Source organism: Lonchura striata, chromosome 6 (assembly GCF_050655825.1).
Source record: "Lonchura striata isolate lonStrDom1 chromosome 6, ASM5065582v1, whole genome shotgun sequence".
NCBI lineage: Eukaryota > Metazoa > Chordata > Aves > Passeriformes > Estrildidae > Lonchura > Lonchura striata.
The window spans coordinates 36,610,815-36,636,626 of NC_140708.1; the positions used below are offsets into that span (position 1 = coordinate 36,610,815).

At 44.8% G+C, this 25,812-nt stretch overlaps 1 protein-coding gene across 16 annotated transcripts in view; it reads left to right on the forward strand.

Moving 5' to 3' along the window:
* The window catches only part of TACC2 (transforming acidic coiled-coil containing protein 2), a 125,852-nt gene that overhangs the window by 31,216 nt on the left and 68,824 nt on the right, over window positions 1-25,812 (forward strand). For all 16 annotated transcript variants that reach the window (XM_021529303.4, XM_031505294.3, XM_077784730.2 and 13 more), the window contains 2 exons: window positions 422-6,034; window positions 21,431-21,556. In XM_021529303.4, coding sequence (XP_021384978.3) covers window positions 422-6,034; window positions 21,431-21,556 — 5,739 coding nt within the window. The remainder of the gene's footprint in view (window positions 1-421; window positions 6,035-21,430; window positions 21,557-25,812) is intronic.

Consider the following 25,812-nt stretch of genomic DNA (forward strand, 5'->3'; position numbering starts at 1 on the left):
AGCACTTACTGTGTAGCTTTGCCAAAGGGTCTCTTAGAAGCAGAAACAAAAAGCCTTTCTTTGAGGTGCTGTGCGTTTTCTCAGTGTTATTTTTTCCCCCCCATTTTTCCCCTGTTGCTCCTTTAGTCTGTCAGGTGTGTGTCCCCTCTCCTCACGCTGAACTCAGATTTTGGAGTGGTTAAAATGCATGCCATGAGCACGGTGGCTCTCAGGTAAGACTGGGAGCACACTTCACAGAGTAATAATCATTTAAATCACTGTTCATCTGATAGTTAAACTGCTGAGAGCAGATTATCAGCTCCTCGGTGCACGCACTGCATGGCTTTGAAACATCAGTGGCAACGAACGGTTTTTATTCTTTGCTTCTTATTCTTGGCTTCTATATTGACATGAAACAAATAAACGTTTCCATTGTTGGCAGCATCGGTAATGAAGGCATCAGCAGCCACAGTGCTGAAGAGCAACCCAGCCCAAATTTCAGCCTGGGGTCTCCAGAGGGGACGGGACAGAACAGTGCCTTGCAAGAGCAAGGAGGACAGACAGACTCTGATTCCTTAAAACGCTCTGCTGAAGCAAAGGAGAGAATCCTGCCTGTCCCAGGCTGTCCCAAAGAACCTGCCACAGGCAGCAGTGACAAATCACTCACCTCAGCCTGCGACAGAGCACAGCCATCACCTGGTCCAGGGGACGACAAAGAAGAGGGATCAGCACATGCTGGATCTGTGGACAATTCTGCTGCCTCCTGTACCAAAAGCAGCGAGAATGAGCCCAGGATGCCACGCCAGGAGCCCAGCCCTGCACTCCCAGCAGTGCAAGGAGCCACAGCAGCGAGTTTGGGTGAATTAGGATCACTCCAGCTGGATGAGCAGCTGGGTGGCATGAGGGAGCCACATGGCAGCACGTGTCCCCGGGGTGAAGCAGCAGGAGATTGTTTTACTGCTCAGGAGGCCGAGCAGGAGCGAGGAGTTTTGGAAGTAGGTCAGCTGCAGGCAGTAATGCAGCAAGGTAGACAGAACACAGATGGTGGAGAGGGTCTGCTAATGAAAAAGGAAACCTTAATCCCAAATTATCCAGCAACAGGAGGCTCAGATGGTGAAAAATTTGGAGTAATTGTGAATGCTCAGGGCCTCACTGAGACCTCTAATCTACAGATGGGGGCTGAAACAACAGCTAAAGGGAATGAGGCAAATCCAGCTCTATCTGGAAGCAAAAGGGAGCAATCAGAACCCTGTACTTTAATATCAGAGTTGCCTCCTAGCCCTCCAAATCGCTTCCTGGTACCAAAGCCTGAAGAGCCTTCGAGGGAATATGTGCCTGGAAATGGCTCTCAAGATCCAAAGAGTGAAGCAGTGAAAACAGCCTTGGAAAAAAACAAACCCCTTTTTCAAAGAGAGCTTCAAAAGGAAGATGAGCTTGTTAGTGCTGAGAATTTCAGTGTGCCTTTATCATTTGAGAGAGAGGAAGAAGAAAAATCAGCTGTCACAACTGAAAGCCCAAAAGAAGCCAATAGCAATGAAATCATAAAAGCTGATGATGTGTCTAGAGGAAGCAACACACTCTCTGAAACAGAAAGCATTATCAGTCCCACCAAGGAAAATTCAGTGGTAGATAAAAGATTATTACTGGAAGAATATGCATTAAGTACTTCTTTGAGCAGATCCACAGAGCTGCATCAAAAAGAAACGGGGGTGGATGTAACAGGAAGAAAAAATGGAATCAGAACAGAGGATGCACAAGTGTCAGAAACCAGTGAATTACCTGAGGGCTTGAGTGAGGCAGGAAGACAGCTATTGAGCTCTGTTAGTACCCACCACCTGGACATGGAAAATATCCACTTGGAACATGATCCTGAAAAATCCAATCTTTGTGAAAACACTTCAACAGGTGACCTGGGGGAAGAAGGTGGGGGAAAGCCTCTGAATTTGGACAGTAACTTTAAATCACCCGAAGGGAATTCCCAGCCTCGTGGTTGTGAACCTGAACAACAAATGAGCAGAGAGAAAACAGCTGCCCCAGATGGCCTGGAGAACAAGCTGGTGGCTTCACTGCAGCTGGCCAGGGAGGAATGCCCAGGGAGTTTTGATTGCTTTAACACCGAGGCAGAAGGCAAAACTTGGGAGCAGTCAGGCTGTACCAGGACTGAAAAGGTTTGTTTAGACGGTGCACACAGTTCACTGCTCCTCCACCCTGGGAACAATCATATTAAGCAGAGTAAGCAGGATGAGTCCTGGGAAAAGGCTTTTGCTAGAGAAGCTGTGCTGGAATCTGAACCCAAAGCTGAGAGTCAAGAAAAGCCTGAGAGCTCCAGCAAATCAGGAGAAAGTACAAAGATGCCAGAATTAAAACTCGATCTCCAGGCCTTAAATGAGTTGGCAGGGACCATGGGACAAACCAAGGAGGCCTCACAGGCTCTGGAAACCAAAGAACAGGACAGTCACATCACCAAGGCACCTCACAGACATCCAGAGCAGGAACCTGCAGCTGCACACAGCAGTGCTGGGGATGGAAATCAAAATGAGGGCGTTCAACAAGAGAAGCACCAAACTGCAGCGAAAAGTTCTGTGGAGGATGAAGATTTGGCTCAGAAAGGTAAATGTAAATCGGAGGTGCAAGCTCAGCTGGAGCAAGTGGCTGCAGAAAGTCACAGAAATGCACAGATGGCTCGTTCAGAACCCCCCAAAACTGCAGTCAGCACTTCAGGACTTACTGATCACCAAGTTCACGTGGAGGAAAGGGGTGACAGCCACGTCACTGCAAACAACTGCCCCTCTGAGAGGGACACCTGCATCTCTTCAGAGGTGCTGGAGTGCAGTGTCCCAGAGGGGCAGGAAAATGAAGGTGTTCCAACAGCTCCTCCCCAAGCAGGGCAAGCAGAGCAGTCGCTGTCTGCTGCTGGTGACAGCGGCTGGAGCTCAAGCACAGAGCAGGAGCAGCAGGGCAGGCTGGCAGCTGCCAGCAGAGCAGATGAGCAGCAGCACAACGCAAGGGCACCACAAGCCCAGTGCCCGGACCGAGCCAACCACAGCAACGTAGCACAAACACCTCCGGGCATTTCAAACAACCCTGACAAACCATCTCCTGTGCCAGGTCCAGCACCGCCCCAGAGTGGCTCTGACAGCCCAAAGGAGCAGGACAAGGAGGACAGCGGCGCTGAGGATGCGAGCAAACACGGGCACGACGCTGCTGGTGTGACCGCGCATCATTTGCGAGGTCGCAAGGAGAGAAGCAAAACCCATCGCGAGGCAGAAAAGTGCTGCAGCATGCAAAACTCAAGCAAGCCCGAGCAGGGTGATAATTCTTTGATCTCAGGGAGGCAGCATGAAGCAGCATGTCAGAGAGACACGTTTTGTAAAGAGCTCGGAGAGAGCGAGCAGCCAGGCAGCGTGTGCAGGAGGGAGGAGAATGCTGGGGGAAGCTGTGCTGCTGCTGGAAACACAGGGACGCAGGATTCAGCAAGTGCCACTAACATAGCACAGGCTTTGCCAAGAGACACAGAAATAGCACGTACTTCTGATCATTCTGAGAAAAATGATCCCCAAATATCTCGTCCAGAAATGCAAAGGAAAATGCCATTAATGGCAAAAAACTCTGAAAATATTCTGACTGCTGTTGGGGCAGTCATCCAGAAAAATGGAAATATAGAGATGAATTGTGAGGACAGTGCTTCTGTCCCAGAAACAAGCAATATAAAGCCTGATACAAATCCAGGGGCACAAGGATCTCCTTCACCATTACAGGCACACAGGGAAGTCATTCCCACTGATGACTCATATAAATCCAGCTGCATTCAAAATGCAACAGAGCAGCCTGGTTATTGTCAAGCAGATTTTACCATTTCTGCACTCAGCCATCCCAGCCAGCAACCTGGAAACAACAAGGACAAGGGTACTGGTGGGGGATCACTAAACAATGAGCTGGAAGCTGTAGCATCCCAAAACACCTTAGAATGTAACTCTAATTTGCAGGGTCCCCCAGGTCCTCAGGTGCCAGCACCCTTAGGTCCCTCACCCAGGGTAAGCACAGGTAAAACAGCAAATTCAGAAAACAGCTCTGCAGGGAATATGTGTGTGAGTGAAAAAGACTGCCCAGACCAAAGCTTTCAGGGTGATGGAGACAGAATGTTTGCCCTGTCAGAGACTTTGAATGTAGGGCAGAGAACTGGAAACTTATCACACTTCAGTTCTGAGAAGCTGAAGAAAGAGATCTCTGCAATTAAATCCAAAAAAACAAAAAGTGAGCTAAACTTCAAAGACCAGCAAAGTGACAGTTCAGCAGAGTCTCTGTTAGCACTCCCTACTACAGAAGGGAAGCTGCTGAGCCTTTCATCATCACGAGAAGGCTGTAATGAGGAAATTGCAACCAATATCTCCGTGGATGACAAGTATGGTAAGATCTTAGAGAAACCTGGGAATTCAGAAAAAATGGAAGAGCTTTCAAAAGAGAATAATAACATAACCAGGGCAGACACCAGTGTTTCCGAGCAGTCTGCAGAGAACTCTGGAAGGGAGCATGAAACTCTGACTTGCAGCTCTCTGGACATTGGCTCCAGCATCCCAGACTTCAGGGAGCACATCAGCCAGATTTTTAAAAAAACTGTCCACAGCACACTGAGTGCTGAATTACCCCAACTTTTGACTGAAAACCATGAAGGCTTCAAGCAGAGTCCAGTGGCCAAGGACACAGCGGAACTCTGTGGTGCTGAGGAGTTCTCAGAACCAAACAAGGCGGGCGAAGGAGCTCCCGAGGGCAGCTCAGCAGCAGAGGGGCAAGAGTTGCCTTTAGCTACTGAGATTTCCTGCAGATCTCTGCAACAAGAAAACCCAGGGGCAGAGCTGCCACCAGCAAGTCTCCAGGACCCTGAGGAAAGCAGGCAGCCCTCTGGCTGTTTAGAAGTGGTCCCTGGCTTGGATGGCGCTCCATCTGCCGAACAAGCTCCGGAAAATCCGCAAAAGCCAGGCAAACCCACTGAGAGCAGTGAGATGGAAAGAGAGGAGGGCGTGTGTGCCGGTGGCGTTGATCCTGAATCGCTAATAAGCTTAGAGATAAAGAAGCAAGGACCAGCTTCATTTGATGGGGCAGCAGCTGAGAACTTCCCTGCGTGTTCCGACAGCCAGCAGCAGCTCACCGGAGCTGCTCTCTCTGCAGGCGATCTTCAGGGGAGGAACGTAGAAGATGCTGCTGCCACAGAAGGAAATAACTTAATTACAGAGTGCAATGCACAACCAGTTCCCTCTGAAGAGGATGTAAGTCTTCCTGCTGCACAGGGCCAGGATCCCAAGCCAAATGAACAGGAGAGAAGTGAGCACGGTGATGCAGACGTTGCCAAGAGCATCTCTGACATGGCAGCTTCAACGCTTGTCCCGGGAGGATCTTACAACCACGGAGAATTGCCAGGCAATTTCAGTGTGTCACCTGAGGGTAAACAGGAGGCAAACATTCACAGCAATTCTGTGCATGACTTTAGGTCTCAGAGTGACATGCAGCTGATACAGGATGAAGCAGTAAATAGGAAATGCTTGGAAACACTGGGAGATTCTCAAGATGCACAGCAAGAAAAGAGAGTGGCCATGGATGGGTTAATAAATTACTTAAAAACTGAAGTAAGCCAGGATGATTGCTTGCAAACTGACTGTAAACTAGAGTCTGGCAATATGACTGAGGGAGATGTGAAAGAAAAAGGTGACACAGTGTTAAGCACAGCAAGGACAGGTCATGAAAAAAGTGGAGACATCCCTGAAACTGGTACTGCAAGGATGTTAGTCACTGCTGAGGGACACCTACCTATAAACACGAGCACTGAGGAGCAGCAGGCAGACCTGTACAAAAATCACTCTGCAGCCCTCCCTGTGATGGAGCAGGGTGAGGATTCTGCACGTGCAGGTCCTGTTGTTGCTGAAAATCAGCCAAGCAAGATGAATTCAGAACACGAGAGCTCCCTCCAGGATGCCAAAGGAAAGCTGTCACTAACTGAGCCTAAGAACCTTGACCTCAGTGAACTTCAAGACATGGCTGTGGCAGGATTACCCTCTGAAAGGTATTTACTTTGAATTACTTCGTGAAATGCTTGGCAGGAGCCCAGGGCTGGAGAGGGCTGCAATTTTCCAGGCAGGTGCCCGTTGTCTGGGCAGTTTGGGAGGGCATGTCACTTACTCTGTTCTTAACTTTATCTTAAATATATGTTGCTTCTAAATATGGATTATGTGGAAAAATATATATATATTTGTAAGGACAGAGAGGTCCTGAAAGCTGAGGAGCAGAGTTCTGAGCTGTTCCCTCTGCTGGGCCAGGTTCCTGTCCATACCTGTGTGGGTTTGCTTCCCAGCGTTCTCACCTCGTAGCCTGAAGTCAGGCATACAAATTGCACTTCCTAGCCTTAAGTTAGGAGACTTCTGCCTCAGTTTTGGTGACCCAGTTAAATGAGACCTGCAGCATTCACATGGTGTAGTGCAGTGTTTAAAAACAAGGAGTAACCCAGTTACTAAGGAGTAACCCAATTACTCACAGTTAGTTGTCTGGGCCTCCCTCTTATCCTCCCGTACAATATCATTGCACTGACAGTACCTTTGATCACCGTGTTATTCAGTGTTTCTAATGACATGGAGTTGTTTCAGATGTGAATTCTTCTGAGCTGGGACTTGCAGAGCCTCAGAGTTGCTTTTTTTTTTGGTTTTATTTATTTTTATTTTCCAAACCTAGCAATAACTGCTTTAATAACGTTTAGACTTTTTTTTTCTTTTTTAATGAGCTTCTACTTTGCTGTTTGAATTCCTAGCTTGATATGCAGTTAATTCATTATAATTATGATCTTAGAACAGGTGATCTCCCTTTATCTAGTCATGTCACTGCTTCCTCTGTAACCTCAGAACTTCTTTGCATGCTGTCCCTCTCTTTTCTGTATCAGAGGAGGCAGCGATGGCTGAGACAACAGCAGAGCACAGGGAAAATCTAAACTATATCAGACAATGCCAATGAATGATCTGCAGGGGTGGAATCTTTCTAAGTAATCCCAAAAACATAGATGGCACTAACTGACCAATGAGGGAAAATGTTCCAGTGCCACATTCCTTCAAGGCTGAGGTGATAAAACCATATTGTAAGTGAAAATTCCTGAAGTGATTCAGTTGTGGTGAGAACGTGGGGGAGTTCTGCCTGCTGGGATGGAGGCTGAATGTCATTTAATAGTGTGAGCAGAATGCATATTAGAAAAATATTAGAAGTGTTGGAAACTAAGACAGATATATGACTTTCTCTTGAAGGATCTGTCTATAAAATGACAAGGAAATTAGACCCTGTTATTTCTCTTGGGGTCCTTCCTTTTTTCTTTGCTTCCCTTCACATGATGGGAGGCTTCACAGTGGGCAGCTTTGAAATTCCCAAACCAATTGCTGGCAGGGGCTGGCTCAGGAGCCATAAGGGACTCAAGGCAGTGCATAAATCTGTGCATGTGTTTCACATCAGGGTGGGTACCATGCTTTAAATAAATACCTGTGGCAGGCAGGGCAGGGCTCTTGAAACAGCTGCTGACAATTCACGGAGTGGTTGCTTAATGCTTGCATATGCTTCAAGAATTCATTATCACCTGTTTTTCCAGCGTGAGGGTTTGCATCAACAAGCAGCTGCTCATTTTGGACTGTGGCTGAAACACTGGGGACTCTCAGAGTCATATTGCTCATTTTTAGAGCAATATGCATTTGTATCACGAAAAAGAAGCAGAGAGCATTAGCTGAGCTGGCTGGTCTGTCTTCCTCAGGTCCAATACACTGACCAGTCCAGTTTTCCTCTGAGATTAAAACTGGGTTTGTTTGTGTCATTGAATTTCAAGGTGTATTCCATATGCTGTGTATGTCAGCCACAAAGCTTTGAGTGCTTTGCAGTGGTTTATTGCCCTGTCATCCTTACAGAGGATAAACTACTACAGCCATGCAAAATGAGGTGCATGTTTCTAAGAGCTGGCTGTGAGAATAGGGACCTGATATAAAAAACACCAGGGAGAAAGATTCCTCCCCAGCTCTCAAAATAAATATCAATAAGAAGTAAATTATGTTTAGGAGAAGGAGATGGTTCTGAGAACCATTTAGAACCTTCTTACTGAGAAGGTTCTGAATAATTTCAGCTTTGTTTTCTTCCCCTTCCACCTCTTCTCTATAACTCCCTCTCTTACAAGATCCCTCATATGGAAACCCCACTGAACTGTGCATGAGGGTGTAAAGTTATGAGATCTGACTTTTAAATTCTTGTTGGGATTTCTTCCTGGAGAGGAAAGAGAGGAATTTCTTTGCTTTGTGGCTGTACCCTGGGAGGAGGCTGGTCTGGAGATGAACAAGCACTGCCTGCAGGATTCCTGCCCCCACCACCTTTATGGGGGCAGCTGATGAGGAGAGCCCTTATGTCTGCAGGCAGCAGTACAGCACCAATCACTTCCATGCAAATCTTCTGTAAAAACAAAAAGAGAAAACCTGTATTCCTAATGGCCACATTTTGGCATCAAAATGTCACTATTCCTACTTAATTGGCTTCCATTTTCTTCACTTTTCTATCTGAGGTTTACTTGGAAAGGAAGACCAAGACTTGAGGAGTTTTTTTGGTTTGTTTTTTCTCCTTTTGCAATTGAAACCCACATTTGTATAATGTAACACACATTTGTGTAATGCAATCTACACATCTTTCTTTTATGGAGGGAGAATGGAGGGAGTCCTTAAGTCCCTGAAATGCTCCTGTTTGCACCATGGTCTGTGACAGATGTTGGGCAGAGCGTGGAATAAAATTGGAAATGATGGCCAAATTGTAGGGATGTTTAGAGGTGGGATGGATTTTTTGATAAGCTGTTGTAATTCAAGTGGCTGGCATGTGCAAGCTGCCATTGTCTCTTGGAAAAAGCACTGAGGGAGATTTTTGAGGGGAGGCTGTGAAGCCGTTCCCAGATGTGCAGGTGCAGAGAGCACATTGCACGTGGTGGCTGACGTGCTGGATTGGCAGAACTCTGGGTTTTTTTCCAAGCCTCTGGGTTTTTTTCCAAGCCTCTGGGTGCTCCAGGCTCCCAGAGATGCTCAGGGGCTCAGCTGGGCTGGGAGTGCAGTCAGGGAAGAGCACAGGGAGCTGTGAGCACACTGCAAGCAGTGACACCCATGCTCTGAGGGAATGCAGAGTTCTGCTGCACTGACTCCCATCACTTATCAATCAAAACAATATTTTTATATGGGAAGTACATGGCAGCAGTTGGAGTCAGCAAAACTACTTGAAAAACATTCCTTATGTACTCTGCATAGGTCAGACAAGATCTCTAAAGTTGGTCCAGACATACTTTTGGATTTGCTTCATTCTTTGTTCTTGCCATCAAAAATTGGCAGGTTCAGTAACTCCAAAAAGAATGTTCACTCCTTAGTAAATATGGTCTTTTTTTTTCTCTGATGACAAATACAGTATTAAATATTTTAACAGTCTTGCTGGATGAGGTGGGGAATGTAGAACTGCTTTTCAGATCAGGCAAGTGGGTTTTGAGCACTAAGGCTTTGTTTCTTTGTTTTCTTAGCATCTGAAAACAAGAGTTTGGAGTTAAAAGGAAACTTATCAAAACACTGATTGTGCAGCTCTTTATTTCCCTATTTTTTAACTTCAAAATCAATTCATGTGTGTAGCACCTCAGGCTCACAAAGCAAAAGGAAAAGTAGCTTACACATATATGAAATGCACAAAATTAATCAAGTCATTTATCTCTCCTGCCCTTCTTCCTTTGTATCTGAATTCTTTCTCTTTACTTTCCTCCCTTCTTCCTGTCATTGTCATCCTTAGCAGGTGCAGCTGTCAGTGCAGTTGTGCCTGTGGAGATGCCTGCAGTCCTGAACTGAATTAACAGGATGGGCAGTTCTGAGGGAATTTCATCTGTGTGAAGCATGAGATACTGAAGTTTCTATTCACAGAAGAGTAAAAATTAAGATAACTTTGCTCTTACCCAACAAACATCTCCCAGTGCTTCCCAGGAAGTGAAAGGGAATTTTGCCAGCTATTCTCATGAAATCCATTGACCAAGCTGATCTCTGGTTTAGTCAGCATTGAAGCATTTATGAAATTTGTAAAGTATTTATAAAATGCTGATTGGACAGTATGTCCTGTTGTATTCAAAACACATTCCAGTGAAATACCAGGTATGTGAGACCATGCCACACATTCATAATGTAGGTATTGACATGGATGGGTGATACATGAGCTGCTGTTTTCACACATCCTTGTGTTTCTCAAGACATTGCATTTATTTAACCAAATACAGAAATTTGCTGAGCAAATCCAGCATGGACATTGCCGTACTTTGCCCAATGTCTGGACAGGAAGTTCAGCATAATTTTTTGTCTTCTTTCCTTATTAAATAAAAATTTATTTCAGATTACTTTTTTTTCCTCCTAATTAGATTTCCCCAGATGTATTTTTCAACCTTGCTTCTTCCAAGTAATCTGCCTGTTTTCTCAAAATCATTTCTGCATCTTACAGATCCCCTGTTCTCTCTGTTCCAACACAATATCTTCTGGCTTCTTGGAAAATGGGATGTACCATGGAGCTTCTTCCATGGTCCCTCTGTCTAATAGAATATGCAAAATAGGATTAGCTCCAGCTTTGAACCCCGTGGAAGGCATCTCTGAAAACAGAATTACAGTCACAAGGATGTGTCTGAAGAGCTAGAATTCCATAGATCTTGCATTAACTTCTATTTTTCCTCTTCTCTTTTATGTTGATTTTTTTGAGGAGCCTATTTTATCTATACTGGTCCAGGTGTGTGGAAATCCACAGATGCATTGCTAGAAACACAAGGGGATTTTTTAGTTGTTGCAATTCCTTAACATCTGGGTGCCCTGGAAAAAAAAAAAAAGTTGTATATACAGTCACCTCACAGATTAATTCTTACATTCTCTTTGCCTAGAAGTTGTTCTCCCTCTCATGTTGCAGTAATAAGTGCAGAAATGTTAATTGCTGCAACCAAAGGTGTGATTGCTCTGGATTTTAAGGCCCCTGTGAAATGTTGATTGTCACCATCCTGTGCTGTGGGCAAGCACCAGCCCCAAAATGTGATGGTAACCTGCTTCTCCTTGCTGAAATTCGCTGACACCTCCTCTTTGTTCAGCCAGGCTCAACCCTTCCCCTTCCCCAGTTTGGTATCCACCATCCTCAGTGAAATAAGCAGCTGTCCAAAAGTGCCCCAGGACTGCACAGGGTTGTCTCTAATTTAATTTCACTAATTGACTTGCTTTCCCTCTTGGTACATTCCTTTCCAGACAGCTGTGGGAGAGGCTGCAGCCTGCCCTTCGAGGGGGTAAATGCTGGCCCAAAATCTCTGCTCCACTGGGGAGATCCCAGCACAGGACTTGGCCCTGAGCCTCTGGCAGCTCAGCCTGGGAGAATTCTGCCCTGTCCTGCCATCCTTTTCCACCCAGACCATCCTACAAGCACCATACCCACAGCTGTCCTGCTCTGCTTAAAGAAGAGGGCAAATTGTCTGATTGTTCAACAGATAAAATAATCAAATTAGGAAGACAGAGGTAGGCAAGTAGGATTTAAGTGATTCATTGGTCTGGTGTTTCCCAGCCTCCAGTTTGTCAATCTTGGTTTATCTTTGTCCATAGTGATCTGAAAAACATGGACCATGTGCTCCATGAAACTCATCAAACTGCTTTTTTAAAATTCTTCTCCAGACTGTTTTTCCTAGCTGCTTTGGCTGTTGAAGCACAAACAGTGTAATCAATAAAACCTTTTTTTTTTTTTTTTTAAGGCACTCAAGAGCTTATGTAAAATCTTTGGAATTTGTAACCATGATAACATTGTTATGCTCTTCTAGCTGATAGAAATATCAAAGCCAGCTAAGAATAACTCTGCAGCAGACAGAGGAGATTGGATTTGTTTCCTGGAATGGAAGCAAAAGCATGAATACATCACTCAGTTACTAACAACTAAGGAAAAAAAATAAATAGACACTTAAAAATCCCATTTCCCCTTCCTAACAGTGTTATTAAATACTCAAAAGATAGAATTAGTTTGGCTGAATATTTTAAAGTCTCCAAAATTTTCCACATCTTCTTTTTTTTCTTAATGCTATGATGGTACATGGAACTTACATTACATCTACCATTCTCCAAATCTTGTTCTTCTGGCAGAAACTCCAAATAAGTTTGGTTTGCTAGAGAAGTTATCATTGGTATTTGTGAGGCTTTGAGTCTAGCCTAGGGTTTTCTAAAAACCAATCTTATTTAATTGGAAATTTGCAAAATGGCAGTTTCTCATCACTTTTATCGTCCAAGATGTAATGAGTTATCACTAAACTTTGCTTTAGATTAAGGTGAAAGGCTGGGAATTTAAAGAGACAGCCATCCTAAATCCTCTCCAGTACAAATTGCTGGGAAATACACAACCTAATTTTCAGCCACCACAAATGATGGTTGTGGGCAATTTGTATGTGGAAAGAAGTGGAAATACAAAGTTCAGGTGTTTGTTACAGACGTGGCTGGGTATTTCAGCCAGGCTCTCTGCTGTTAATTGGATCTGTGGTTTTGCAGAGTGAATGACTGTGAACCTCTGGCTAGGAAATGCAAACAAGAAACTCCTGTTTTATTGTAAAACTGAAGTACATTTATATGAATTTGTTGCAGAAGGGTCTTAAAATGGGCACCAAGTTTTCACAAACAATGATTTAAAATCACACATACATTTTTTGCAGGGCCATGTAGTGATAGGCCAAGGGAGAATGGCTTTAAAATCAAAGAGGGCAGGGCTAGATTTGATATAGGGAAGAAATTCTTCCCTGAAAGGGTGGTGAGACCCTGGAAGAGGTTTTCCAGAGCAGCTGTGGCTGCCCCTGGATCCCTGGAAGTGTCCAAGGCCAGGCTGGACAGGGCTTGGAGCAATCTGGGATAGTGGAAGGTGTCCCTGTCATGGCAGGGGGGTGGCTCCTATAAATGTCCCTTCCAGCCCAGCCCATTCTGTGACTCCACAATTTACATTTTTTAAGTGTCCCTCGCAGTGTGTGCCATCCTGATGCTTTCTGGACTTTCCTTGCAGCACTTCCCTGGGAGCCAGGGAAGGGTTTGGACCCTGGCACAGCCATCCTCTGGGATGTTTCCTGCTCCCAGTCCCTCTCATCAGCTGCTCTGGTCCAGCTCTGGCCTCCTGAGAAACCTTTGCAAGGCTTTCCTTGGCATCTCTTTGCCCTGCCCCAGCCCTGTCATTGCCTGCTGGGTGCTTATCTCTTATTTCCCTGTTGTTTTTCAGCTGGTTCCCTCTGTACCCCCCAAGCCCTCTGTTCAGGTAGCTCAGGTACCCCTGAGCACGCTGTTCCTGGAGTTGGAGCCCATCAGCTCCCCATGTTTAAATAGCAGAGGACACTGGGAGACAATTGGAAATGTTTCTGTGACAAAGGTGGCTTGAAATTGCTTCATGGTAGGTCAAAGGGTTTTGGCACAGCAAAAGGCTAAGGGATGAACAGGTAGAGGCATGTTGTTTGAGAAAAATGAGCATTTATGCTAAAAATGCTGGGTTTGATTATGTTAGCAGGAACGTGGCTTGTCCGTGGTCACAAAGAAAATTAACATTTATTTTAATGAATCATCCTCTTTGCAGGGATTCCCTTCCCCCCAGGGCACTTATACCTGCAGAAGCTATTTGTGAAATGGCTTCCAGATGGCAAAAGAGGTTAATTTCCCCCCAAAATGAGAGGGGGACTGGATCCTTGTACCTGTATCAAAAATCACAGTAAATATTTCCATGGCTGATTTCCTACTGCTTGGGGAGCAGGATATGATAGAGAAAGTTTTAACTCTGAGGCTCATCTTAATTCTTGCTGTCAGAGTGGGTGCTGCTGGCTTCAATTCCTGCAGGCAAGTGAGCTCTCCCCACACTGTGCACAGTGAAAAGCCATGCCCTGCAGCCCAGATGGTGCTGGCACTCTACGTGTCTTTCAGCATTTTTTTAACCCATTACAGTGTCTGATTTGGTGTCTGGGGATCATTTGGTGTAGTCTTCTATTTCCTGTTCAGGTATCTGAATTGTTAAAAGCAGCAATGAGCACGTGGAGGGGAAATCCCTGTCTTCTGCTCTCAGACCAGGTGGGAAAGCTCTCCTCTAACACAAAATTTACCTGAACAAAAATCTGTTGCCTCTTTTTGCTTATAAAAGATCAGACAAGGGCTTAAAGTAGAAACACTTGACTTATTTAACAAAAGAGTTAAAAAATTAAAAATTGAACCTTTTTCCCCCTGCAGCCCAATTCTGAATTGGTGCTTTGAGAAGTTCACGAAGTATCATTGTACCTTAATACTAAAAGGAGATTCTCAGTCCTGCTAGGGACTGGACTGAGCTCTGAAGAGGAATTATTAGTTTTGTCACCCAAAAACCCAAGTTTTGGCACCACAGCTGAAGAGTTTGGAGGCATGGAGTCGACTGGGAAACTAACTCAGCTAAAATGAGTCTCTTTAACCCCAGCATCTTATCCAAAATATCTCTATTGCTTACCAAATGCCCAATCTACCAACTCTCTTGCTGTGGGAGAGATATGAAGCTTATGGTTATTCTATGGTGTGTTATAAACATGATAATAATCTCTCTGGGGAGACACTCAGTTAATTCCTTGGGTGCTGGCAGCTCGTATATGCAATTTGGTATATCCCCATGCAGACTTAATTACCTTAAAGCCCTTCTTTTGGGTTGTAATAAACCCATAGGAAACCCAAGAGACTAATAAGGGCAGGCAACTAATTAAAACTGCTCCATTTTCTTCGAGGTAAAGAAACCTGTAAGGAAACAGGTAAAAACCTATGGAAAGAAAGAAACTTGTAAGAAAGCAGGTAAAGGAAGTTATTAGAAGGCAGGTAAAGAAATTCCATGAGAAGGAAGATAACCTATAAAGAAGGCAGGTAAAGAAACCTATGAGAAAACCTGGGTGACTTCAGGAGCTGGAATTTAATGCAACAATTAAAAACGGTTTGGTCTAGATTTTTGAGAAATGTTATTTATTCAGCTATAAAAATGTAAGGCTTCAGTGAAAGCTGTTAAAAATTTTTACGTCCGCATCCTGAAAACGTTTTAAAAAGTTCTGCTTTAAGTTGGGCAAAACAACTGAAACTTCAAACAAAAAGTTGCCAAGCACCATCAATTCAACCACGTTTTTCTTAAGCGACTTGGGAGCTGTGTGTGTGTGCTTTAAGCGCTACACACACCGTAATTTAATCTCTCCACCTCCCCTCCCCTCCAGCGGATGGAAACTCCGAAATTCCGCCGTGAAACCGAGGAGAAGGGGGGAAAAAAATAAATAAATAAGAAAGGAAGCAGTCAGGTGCGGGGCGGGCGGCGGGACAAGGCGGCGGCTCTGCCCCTCACGCGGGGCCCGCCGGCCGCGCTGCCCGCGGGAGGAGCGGGCGCGGCCCCGCCGCCGCCCCGGCCTCTCCTCGCCCCGGGAGCCTCAGGGGAGGAGCCTGCTCGGGGCTGGGGCGGCTCGGGGCTGGGGCGGCTCGGGGCTGGGGCGGCTCGGGGCTGCGGCTGCTCGGGTGGTTCGGCTGCTCGGCTGCTCGGCCCTGTGTGGGCTCCGTCCCGGCGCCGGGCGGTGTCCGGGTGCGGGGCTGCGCTCACGGCGAGCATGACTGCGGGCAGGAGCGCCGCTGGCTTTTCCCTGGCCTCGGTGAGTGGACACTTGCGAGTGGGAAAGTTCTTTCCCCCCCTCTTTTTTCTAATTTTTTTTTCTTTTCTTTTTTATATTTTATTTATTTATTTATTTAGTTATTTATTTATTTATTCCTTTTGGAAGCTGTTTCCCCCCTCACCCCAAAGCGCTGCTTCCAGCTCTGGGTGAGGATTAACTCTCCACACCCCCTGCAAAAAAACCCCCAAAAAACAACAAAAAAACCACCTAAAACTTGTGAGTGGGAAAGTTCTTTCCCCTCCTCTTTTTTCTAATTTTTTTTTCTTTTCTTTTTTATATTTTATTTATTTATTTATTTATTTATTCGTTTTGGAAGCTGTTTCCCCCCTCACCCCAAAGCGCTGCTTCCAGCTCTGGGTGAGGATTAACTCTCCACACCCCCCGCAAAAAAACCCCAAAAAAACAACAAAAAAAAACACCTAAAACTTGTGAGTGGGAAAGTTCTTTCCCCCCCTCTTTTTTCTAATTTTTTTTCTTTTATTTTTTATATTTTATTTATTTATTTAGTTATTTATTTATTTATTTATTCGTTTTGGAAGCTGTTTCCCCCCTCACCCCAAAGCGCTGCTTCCAGCTCTGGGTGAGGATTAACTCTCCACACCCCCCCCGCAAAAAAACCCCAAAAAAACAACAAAAAAAAACACCTAAAAACTTAAAAACTGAATGGTTTTGTGGCTCCTGCCGCGGTTTCTGCCCGGGTGAGGAGGAGACTCTGCGTGTGTTGTTTGTACTGAGGAACTTCTGCTTCAGGTTTGCTGGCTGGGAGCTTCGGGAATTTGGGAACTTTGCAGCCCTGCCCCAGTGACATCAGGACGTGACCGAGGCTCCAAAAGCTGCTCCTGGTGGCGTGATGGGCTTTTTATAATTTTGACAGTTATTACAGCAAATATGCTTATTCATCCTGTGCAGGAGGGATTTATACTTCTGACACTTTAATGTGGCTTTCTGCTGTCCCTCGTTTAGTTTGCAAAGGAAGTAGTGTTGTAGCACATGTTTCAGTGCCTTTAAGTATTTGAGTCTGGTATAATTGTGTTTATTTAATGGAGTAACTCGCCATAAGTTTTAATGCGACCACAGTAATGTAGAACACTCTGGCAAAAAAAAAAAAAAATCTATTTTATTGTTACAGCTAATCAATCTCGGTGCACATGTTACAGAAATTAAGGAATTTCTAAGCAAGGAGAGTTGGGTGAGAGAGGAAGTGCAGGCCCTCAGGTAATGTGTGACTAAACCCCATCCCCTGCCAAGATAACTCCTCTATCTTGTCAGGGTTTCCACAAGGAGTGCCACAAAATGCATTTTTTGAGAACACCAGTGCAGGGTCCCTGAGAGCTCCAGCAGAACGCCGGGAGTTACCTGCGGGCGCTGCCAGCTGCTGCACACCTGGGCTGCCTTCCACAGCTGGGGATTGCCTTCAGGAATCCTTGGAAAAACCACTGTGTGTCTCCAGAACCAGCTCCCGCGCCGGTTTGCCTTTGTGGTGCTGCTGGGGTGGAATTGTGCTGGGAGGGAAGGGACTCTCCTGTTGCTGGAAGCGCAGCCCGTGTCCGGAGCTGGGCCAGCCGGGCTGGAGGCAGGTGCCTCCCTTGGGGACAGGTGTGACTCAGGTGTGCCCCACCCTCCCTGCGTGCTCCAGGCACTGCCACCCAGCACCCGGACCTGTTCTGCCTATTCCTCGAGTCCTGCTCAGAGGGACACTGTGGAAATCTGGAATAATTCCCCCAGGGACTGGTTCTGGTCTCTTGGTGGCAGTGCCTTTTTTCCCAGAAGTGTAGTTCTGCTGCCATGCACTGGGCATCAAACTCGTGTTCCCCCTGTGTGACAGGGGTTTTATTTGCTTTTAATTAACACATGCCAGTCTATTTTTTGGGTACCTTCATTACTGTGTTTGCACAGCTCCAGCTCAGCAGGACTCAACCTGGCCCAGGCCGAGCCTAAATACAAAGTGCTGGTGCGAGGCACGGCGTAGTTCCTTCTTCAGAGTATGGAATTGGAGAGATTTTTCCAAAATCACATATTTAAATGCACAAGTAGGCCTTTTGTTTGCTTTACAAAAGCCTGTGTATTGCCCAAAACTTGAGCTTTTGACTGTGAGTGCGTTTTTAGCTGGCAAAAGCAAAACTTTGGCTAAATCTAAGCACAGTGACCAGCAAAAGTGGCCCCCAGTCATTGCTGTGTCTGAGCTTTTAACCTGTTGCTGGGGCATGGACTTGTCCTGTGAGGATGGATGCTCCCTTAGTTTCTTGGGAAATAAAGCCATACTTCCCATTTTAATCTTAGAATCTCATATTTTTCCTGAAATGCTGTTGATACTTAAATGAGTTTTTACTTCATTCATAAGTAGTAGTGCAAGAGGGAAAAAAAAAGAAGGGTTTGCTTGTTTTTAATGCTCTGTATCTTATGCAGCAGGTCTGAGCTGTTCCCTAAACAAGTTTAGTTTTAGTAAGTGATACTTGTAATGTTGATTTCTTATAGGAGAAGTAACTTCTTACCTCCTTCTCTGCTGAATCATTGACAGGAGTCCCGGAAATCATGGAAAAACTTTTAAAGAACAGAAATGCCAAAGGGACATAGAGTTACTGTAACAGGTTATTGTTGGATTTTCTAGACACCCAATTTATTTCAGTGAATGTGGTTAATGTAAGAGATAAGCTGCAAACTGAACTGTGAGAAGATTAATATTATGAAGGAATTAATAAAATGGATCAAATTTTGAGGTACAGTTTTGAGTGAATGAATTTGAAACTGATGTAGGTGCTGCTAGATCTTTTTCCTTTCCAAAGAATTGCAGTGTAAGAACTTAACAGAAATAACAAATTCTCTCAATATTCTTCTGGGACTGATTGATACTTTTCCTTATGTATGGGTAAACTGAGGCTCAAAATTTGGACTCTTTGGCCCAAGGTATTAGAAAGCCAAGTATGAAATGTAAAGGATTTTGTCATCTTGCTGTACCCAGTGAGACCATCTTGTGTCCTGAAGTAAACGAACCAGTGGGTGGTGAGAGCACTGAGAGCTCAGCCCTGCTTTGTGGTTGTTGGTGCCATTTTCCAGAGATTTCTGGAATAAGAGCAGGATCCACAAATCTTGTTCTTATCTCGTTAAAAGCAGCCAAATGTTTGGGACTTGGAGATAGCAGAGTTTGAAGTGCTTATTGGTTTCCCTTGGAGTAAACTTGGAGCTATTGTTGACTGTTCAAAGGGAGCCTCATCCAGCTCTCCTGATTGGAAAAACATGGGCAGGGAGTAAATGCCAAGACCTGTAGCTGCCTTCTGTCTCCAGCACCAGTATCAGAGTGTTTTATAACTTTCCTATGAAATGAGGGGTTTAAGATCTGCATCTCAGGGATGTCAGGAGGAGAGCAGCAAACCCAGAGCACCCAGCACTCACTGTCTCTCTGTGTCCACGTGTGCCAAGTTTTGGTCCTGTATATATCTTAAATTTCTGCCTTGGTTTGAAGCCTTCTCACATAGAGTGAGACCTGCTGTGTTTAAGAAGAAATTAGACAGGTTTATGAAGATATTTCTCATTCATTTGTTGATATATAATGAATACTGTGGGTCCAGCTTTGCCTGAAACTTGTTATTTGCATACTTGCCTTCTAACAGTGACTTGGAAAATCTCTTTTCAAGGCTAAGTAGAGGCCTTAAAAGTGAAATTGTGAAACTCAAGAGCCTAAGGACACTTGATGGGCAGTGTCTTTCTCTTGTGACACACTAATAACAGACTGAACCCCGTGGTCTTGGGGCTGAATTTAGTGTGCTCGCTGCAGCTGTTGGTAAGCAACTGCTTGTTAAACTGTGAGGTATTTTCCTTTGCAAACTATTTCAGTCATGCTTGTCATAAGTAGAATTTGGAAGCAGTTTTATGTCGATCCTCTTCCAGGCTCGACCCAGAACTGAGGCAACAGAACGGAAAAAGCTTCTGGATTTTTTATGGAGATCAGTTCTTGCAACCAGTTGGCCCTAGAGGCTGGTGGCTGCAGAGGGGTGACAGCAGGGACTGGTGGCAGCCCCTGGAGGGCCAAAGGCATTGTGATGGCTGGGAATGCCACTTGTGGAACTCGTTTGAGCAGCTCATGGATGGCTTCATTGTTTGTGCAGCACACAGCAGGGTGGCTTGGCAAGGAGCAGCTTCTCCATCACCTCCCCAGGCCTGAGTTTCAGGTTACTTTGTCCATAAACGATGAAAATCCCTGTCCAGGAGTTGGTTGTGCAGGAAACATGAGTGGTGAGGAGCAAACACTTCTCACCAGGTTGGGGCACAGCAGTTTCAATTGCAGTTTGGGCTTGTGCTGTGCTTTCCAGGTGTTTACAGGAACAGCCTTAGAGCTCTGTCACAGCAAGAAGAAAACCTGCCCATCTCCTCAATTCACTCATTATGTACATAAAAAGAAATTGTAAAGTGCTGTTGTCAAAATCTACTTTCCAAACACTCATTTTAAGGCAAAGCAGAGGGGACACCCCAGCTGCAACTCAGTAATGAATGAAAACCAATTCCTTTATGATAATAAGCCAGGGGACTTTAGAACCTTTAGAAACACCTTGGCTCAAAGGTCCCTACAACAGGCAGAGCCCTCAGGTGTGGTTAAACCAGAGAACCTGTGGGCAGTCAACTGCTCAGAGTTGTAATTGTTTTTCCCACATGAACATGTTAGAGAATTCTTTAGATAAAATATGGAAGTGTGAGTACATTGAGATGGCAGCCTTCAGTCACTACCAGCATAGCACTGACATTGTTATGGTAAAATTTAACTGTTTTTTGATTCAAAATTCAATTACAGTAGGGAATCATCCAGGATCTCTGGATTTGAAGTTAGGTAAGGTAGTTCTCTGATTTAGAGCTTTGTATTTATGAATTGGAATTGCAAATGCTGAGGTAAATTTTGAGTTTATGCACCTCAAATCCATCTGGGTATGGTACCATCCCCGTTTGTTCAGTGTTGTTTTCAGTAGGTATTACAGGAAACAATATGGACAGAACAGATCCAGGGCAGTGTCAAATTGCATCAGCAGTTTTAGTTCACACTTTGTGGTTTACAAATAACTTGAGAATTTTGGTGAATTTTAGGGGAAACTGATGCTTGCAGGGCCCTGATCTCTGGATGGTCACATGGCAAAGTCAGGTTGAAGTGGCAGCAAAAACATTGTTTTCAGGGGGTTCCCATGGTTTGGTGTCTCTTAAAAATAAAAAAAGTCTCTTTTTCAGCAAGGCTCCTTTCCTTATTGATTTAGCAGTGTGTTTTCTTCAGTCATGAGCTGCAGGTACTCAGTGGCACTCTGCTTTTCCCAGGAATGGGACAAGGCTGGATGTCTCCCTGTGTGTGTTCTCCACAGCACCTGGACACCTTTGACTCTGTGCCCCCACCAGTGAGCCCCCCTAGCTCAGGTGAAAACCAACATCAAGCTCCTTGTATTTCATGTGATTTCTGAGCAAGGGAATCTTGTCATTTCTCTTGTTCAAGCTGCAGCTCCATTTCTCATTTGCTTTTCATAATCAGAAGCACAATGGGGTTCATTTGCTGTTGAGTTGTACTGTCTCATTTCTCCTGCAGTTTTAAGTCAAACAAAAATCCAAAGACTTCAGTCCTGTGGGAACAAAAGCAACTTAGATTAAAAATGCCAACTTTCTCTGTGTTCCCTAACACACAAGTTAGTTCATTCATGCTCAAATCCAGGGATTCAGAAGGATAAACAACAGTAATTCTGCAATAACTCAGACATTAAAGGCTGCCTTTCTCTCTGTCTTTTCTCTCCACAGCCCTCCTGGGCCAGGTGATGATAAACAGTTGGCTTCTCCCCTGGATCCCTGTGAGCATCCCTCAGCTGTGTCTGCAGCCTTTGGAAATGCTGTCCCGGTGGGAGCTGCTGAGCTGACTGCAGCCAGGTACTGTCAGAGCTGTGCCCCGGGGCAGGGCAGTGCGTGCACTGCTCTCACCCTCCTTGCATGGACAGATGTCTGCTAGGACAGTTGATGGGTTTGCTCAGTCTGCCTCTATCAGCACAGATCTGTACCAGAGTTTTAAATCCCCCCTTGTCAAAACCTTCAAAAGAAGATTCTGTTTACCCTGCCCTGAGATTCTATCACTTCAGCACATAGGAGGGTCGTGACATGTGAAGGTGTAATATATGCCCTGTGTATTTTTAGTTGTTTATACTTTTTTTTTTTTATTAGTACAATTAGTACTAATCATTGGAGCATTTTCTATGAGAAGTTCTTGACCAGTATAATGTTGATTATAGAGCAGTCAGGTATCTCTGTTGGACTCTGGCCTTTTTGTCTGCCTTTGCTTGCAGTGAGAAGGGAAACTGTTGCTTTCTTTGTGCTGGTGGTAGTGGGGTTGTCAGGCTCTTCGGGCATATAAATTTGTCTGAACAATAGAGGAAGCCTTGTAGGGTGTGTGTACCCTTCAATCACCAGGAGCTCAGTGGAGTGTAAACACACACAGTGTATTTAAGCTAGCATTACATTTGTTAGCTGAAGTCACAATAATACACCATCAAAGGCTGAAGGGACCTTGTGTGCTTTGCTCAATCCACCTTAAAAGCTGGGTGACTTTGCTGTTTAGCCAGTCCTGGTCTGACACCAGTCCCCAAGCTGGTTAGTCACCAGTGCTGGCTGGGAGAGTCTGTGACAAACAAACTTTTTCCTACAGTCAGAGTAAGATGATCTAGAGGAGCTTTCAGTGGGAATCTAATGTGGATTTCTTTCAGTTCTTGTAAGTTTTTACTGAGAGAGTTGTGTTTCTTTGGTTTTTAACAAATGTCATTGAGTAACTGATATTTTTTTTTGTGGATTCTGCTTTTCTTGCTAATGGATTGTTGGCCATAGTAATAAGGCAGTTAGAAAAGAGTGAGCATTAATTGAGGTGGAGCTGTAAACTACTTTCTGAATGTGGAAGCATGAAAAAGGCAACAAAAAGTGCCAGAAATATTTGTATATGGGTTTTGGACTACAGTCTGGAACAGAAGATTGCGTGCCCTTGGGCTGATAATTTGCTGTTTGCAGGCGAAAAGGCACACAAGCTGTCTATGATTAAACATTGAGGGAGAGCAGTCTCAGAGTGTTTTAATTCACTATTTCTTGTAAACCTAATGAATTCACTCTGTTTGCATTCTCACATGAATCTGGAGTTTCGAGTTAATTATATTATACCTTTTCTTTTGATCTCCTTCATAACTTGTGCCTTTTAAATGTTTTATTGTTACTGTCTGAGGGGTGTCTCGGGGTTCCTTGCTCCACCCCAGTGGCTGTGCTGGTGCTGAGCTGTGGTTGCCCCATCCAGGGTGGCTGAGCCCAGTAGGGGTGAGGGCACAGGGACTGTGCAGCAACCACAGGATCTGGCTGTTGTTTCCAAAATCCTGACCTTGAGGGAGCTGCAAAGATTTTTGCAAGGGTTCAGCATTAAAAAGTGGCAAACCAGGGGTATTTCATGTTGGATGTAGGTAGTTTTCCAATTTCTGAAACAGAGGAAACTGCTAGAGAAATACAGTGTGGTTAATTGGAGTGAAGCTGACTGTGAGTGCTTCTTCTGTGTTTGTTGGTTTGAACTCTTTTGTTTGTTTGTTTAAGTGCTGCACAAGTTAACTCTTGTCAGTGTTGTTTGTTTTCCTTACTCCTTTATTTTGCATCCGCGTGCAGCTTTGGATATGAAAGTCTACCCATTCTCCTTCACCTGCCTTTCCTGTCCAGGTTGTTGTCACTTGCCATCTTCCCTGTGAGCCTTGCAGAGAGGTTTCCTGCTGTCCTAGAGGCTGCCACTGTGCCCACCCCCAGGTGGCAGCTGGTTGGCAGAGGAGGGGTTAAATCAGTGCAGCTGCACCCCTGCTTTAACTCCTGTGTGTTCAGTCCTGGCACAGCTCCTCCTGCAGCAGCAGCTCTGCTGATTTCCCTGGGCTTTGGTCCTGAGCTGCTAACAACATAATGTTGGTAGCAAATGGAAGTGTTAAAACACGCAGGATTATGCTCACATAGCAGGACTGGGCTTTTCTTACCCAAGAGAAGAGCCTCAGTGATGTTTTTTCTTTCATGTCATTGCCTTATCTGTCATCAACAATTCACCTGTCTCGTGGAGCAGATAATTTCTGGTACAAGTAAGATAATCTTATTAAAGTCTCTGCTTTTCTGGCGTTTTATGTAGAAACACTGTACCACTGCATTTCAGTGTGGCTGGATACAATTCCCTAGTGCACACATTTGTGATGTCTCTGTGCTGCCTGCTGGATACCTCTGCAAAATGGAAATGTTATAGGGACTCCTGAATGCCATGGTGTTATTCCAATCTGTCTGCAATAATGCACAATCATAAAGGGCTTTCCCCCAAAATATTTAGGTATTTACTAGATTTGCTTCTGTTTCTGTGTATTTCCCCATCAGGCATGTCACATAATGCAGACAGGGTGCACTTAGGGAAAAATAATGGTGCATACATGATGGGGGTCAGTTTGTGCTAAATGGCTTCCAGATGGCAGGGCAGAGTAAGAGATCAGGTTGTCCCTCCATCTGTCCAGTCAGGAAACCCTATCTTTGTTTAGCTTCTTGAGGGTGACTGACTGCCTCTCTCCTGCAGCTAACATATTGATCAGGGACAACATGCTAGCATCTGCTCAGTAAGATTTTATTTATCTACAGAGGAGTGCCCTGAAAAGAATTAGGTAAAAAGTTCACTGGTAGTTCTGCCAAGCATTTTTGTTCAGCAATGAAAGGCCAAGTTCACTCTGATTTGCCAGTACATGTTGCTCTAGGAGAAGTTCTGGCCAGACACAGCTTTCTCTTTGCTCTGCAGGTGCAGGGCTCTGCAAAAGGACTTCTGTGCTGTATGAGGAATGTTTGGGTTGGAAAGGTAGAGAAGGCAAATAAGAGCCCTGTCTGTACAAGACCACAGCTTAGCTGGGTTCCAGGTTAGAGGTGTGAAACACTTCTGAGCAGTGTCTGTTCCCTGCAGCTTCCTTCCTGGCTTGTGGGGAAAAAACCCCAAACCTGCAAATGCCCAGGAGAAAATGATAGATTAGAAGTCACTTGCTGCATGTACTTCTCAATGTTGGCAGTACAAACAGGGAGTACCAACATTTGTCTGTGCACACAGATAGTCAGGAAATTATTTTTGAGGTTTACTCATAAGAGATGGTGCTTGAAAATGCTTGTTTTCTAATGAGCTCGACTCCACAGGATAAATACTGGTCAATGTCTAGTTTATTGTGCACTGAGAAGATTTGGGCCTCTTGGTAGTATTCTTTTTGCAACCATTAAAATATTACCAGTTAACAAAAAAGTTTAATAGATAATCTTGTTTTAATAAAAGCTGTGGAGAGGTTTTGACGTAGCTGCATCATGTGTGAGGTGATGAAAGTCCCATGAGTTGATACATGGACCCTGGTTGATGCTGTGTTAGGCTGGAGAGTGCAGAGTGAACAGAAAGTCTGTATTTTGGGCAGGGTTTCTGTTCTGTGCTCCTTTACCTCAATTTCTGCAGGTCTTTCAGCACGAGGAGGAGTGGAAGCAGGGTTTTGTGAAGGATAGGGAGCAGAGCTTTTCCAGAAATCCTGGTGTGTCGATGGCAAACTTTGCTTTAGTGTTGGGTATGACTTTCATTAGTCAAAGTATCTCTGAAAATGGTTTCATTTGGTGTGAACAGGCTTGGAGGGGGAAGCTGAAGGGCTGCAGATGATCATTTGGGTCTGTGTGAAGAGAGTGGGTGAAACAGGTGCTACTGTAAGACTGGGGCAGCTTTGTGTGTCCATAACACCAGGGCCATCATTTATGTGCCTTTGGTGCTCTTGTTTGGCTGGGCCCTCTTGTGAATTGTTTTGGTTTTGCAGCTCTTTGTTTGCTCTCCAAACAGATGTTCAGCATTCACTTATTTTTAGCAGTTCACTTTTTTCTCCTTTAAAAATCCTACTTTCACTGCTCTCCATGTGCCCCTATATAGTCACAGCCTTGGTATAGAGAGGATGCTGTTACTATATTAGTACAGAGACATTTTTAGCCAAGGACAAAGGCCTTTGCATGAAAAAGGAAACAGCCTGCTTTTTAATCATTATTTATTTATTTGTTTGTTTGTATTCACTTGATGGGGCTGAAAATTTCGGGTGTCTGTGTCAGCATCAGGCCAGTTTGGGCAAACAGAAGGAAGGAAAGGAAGG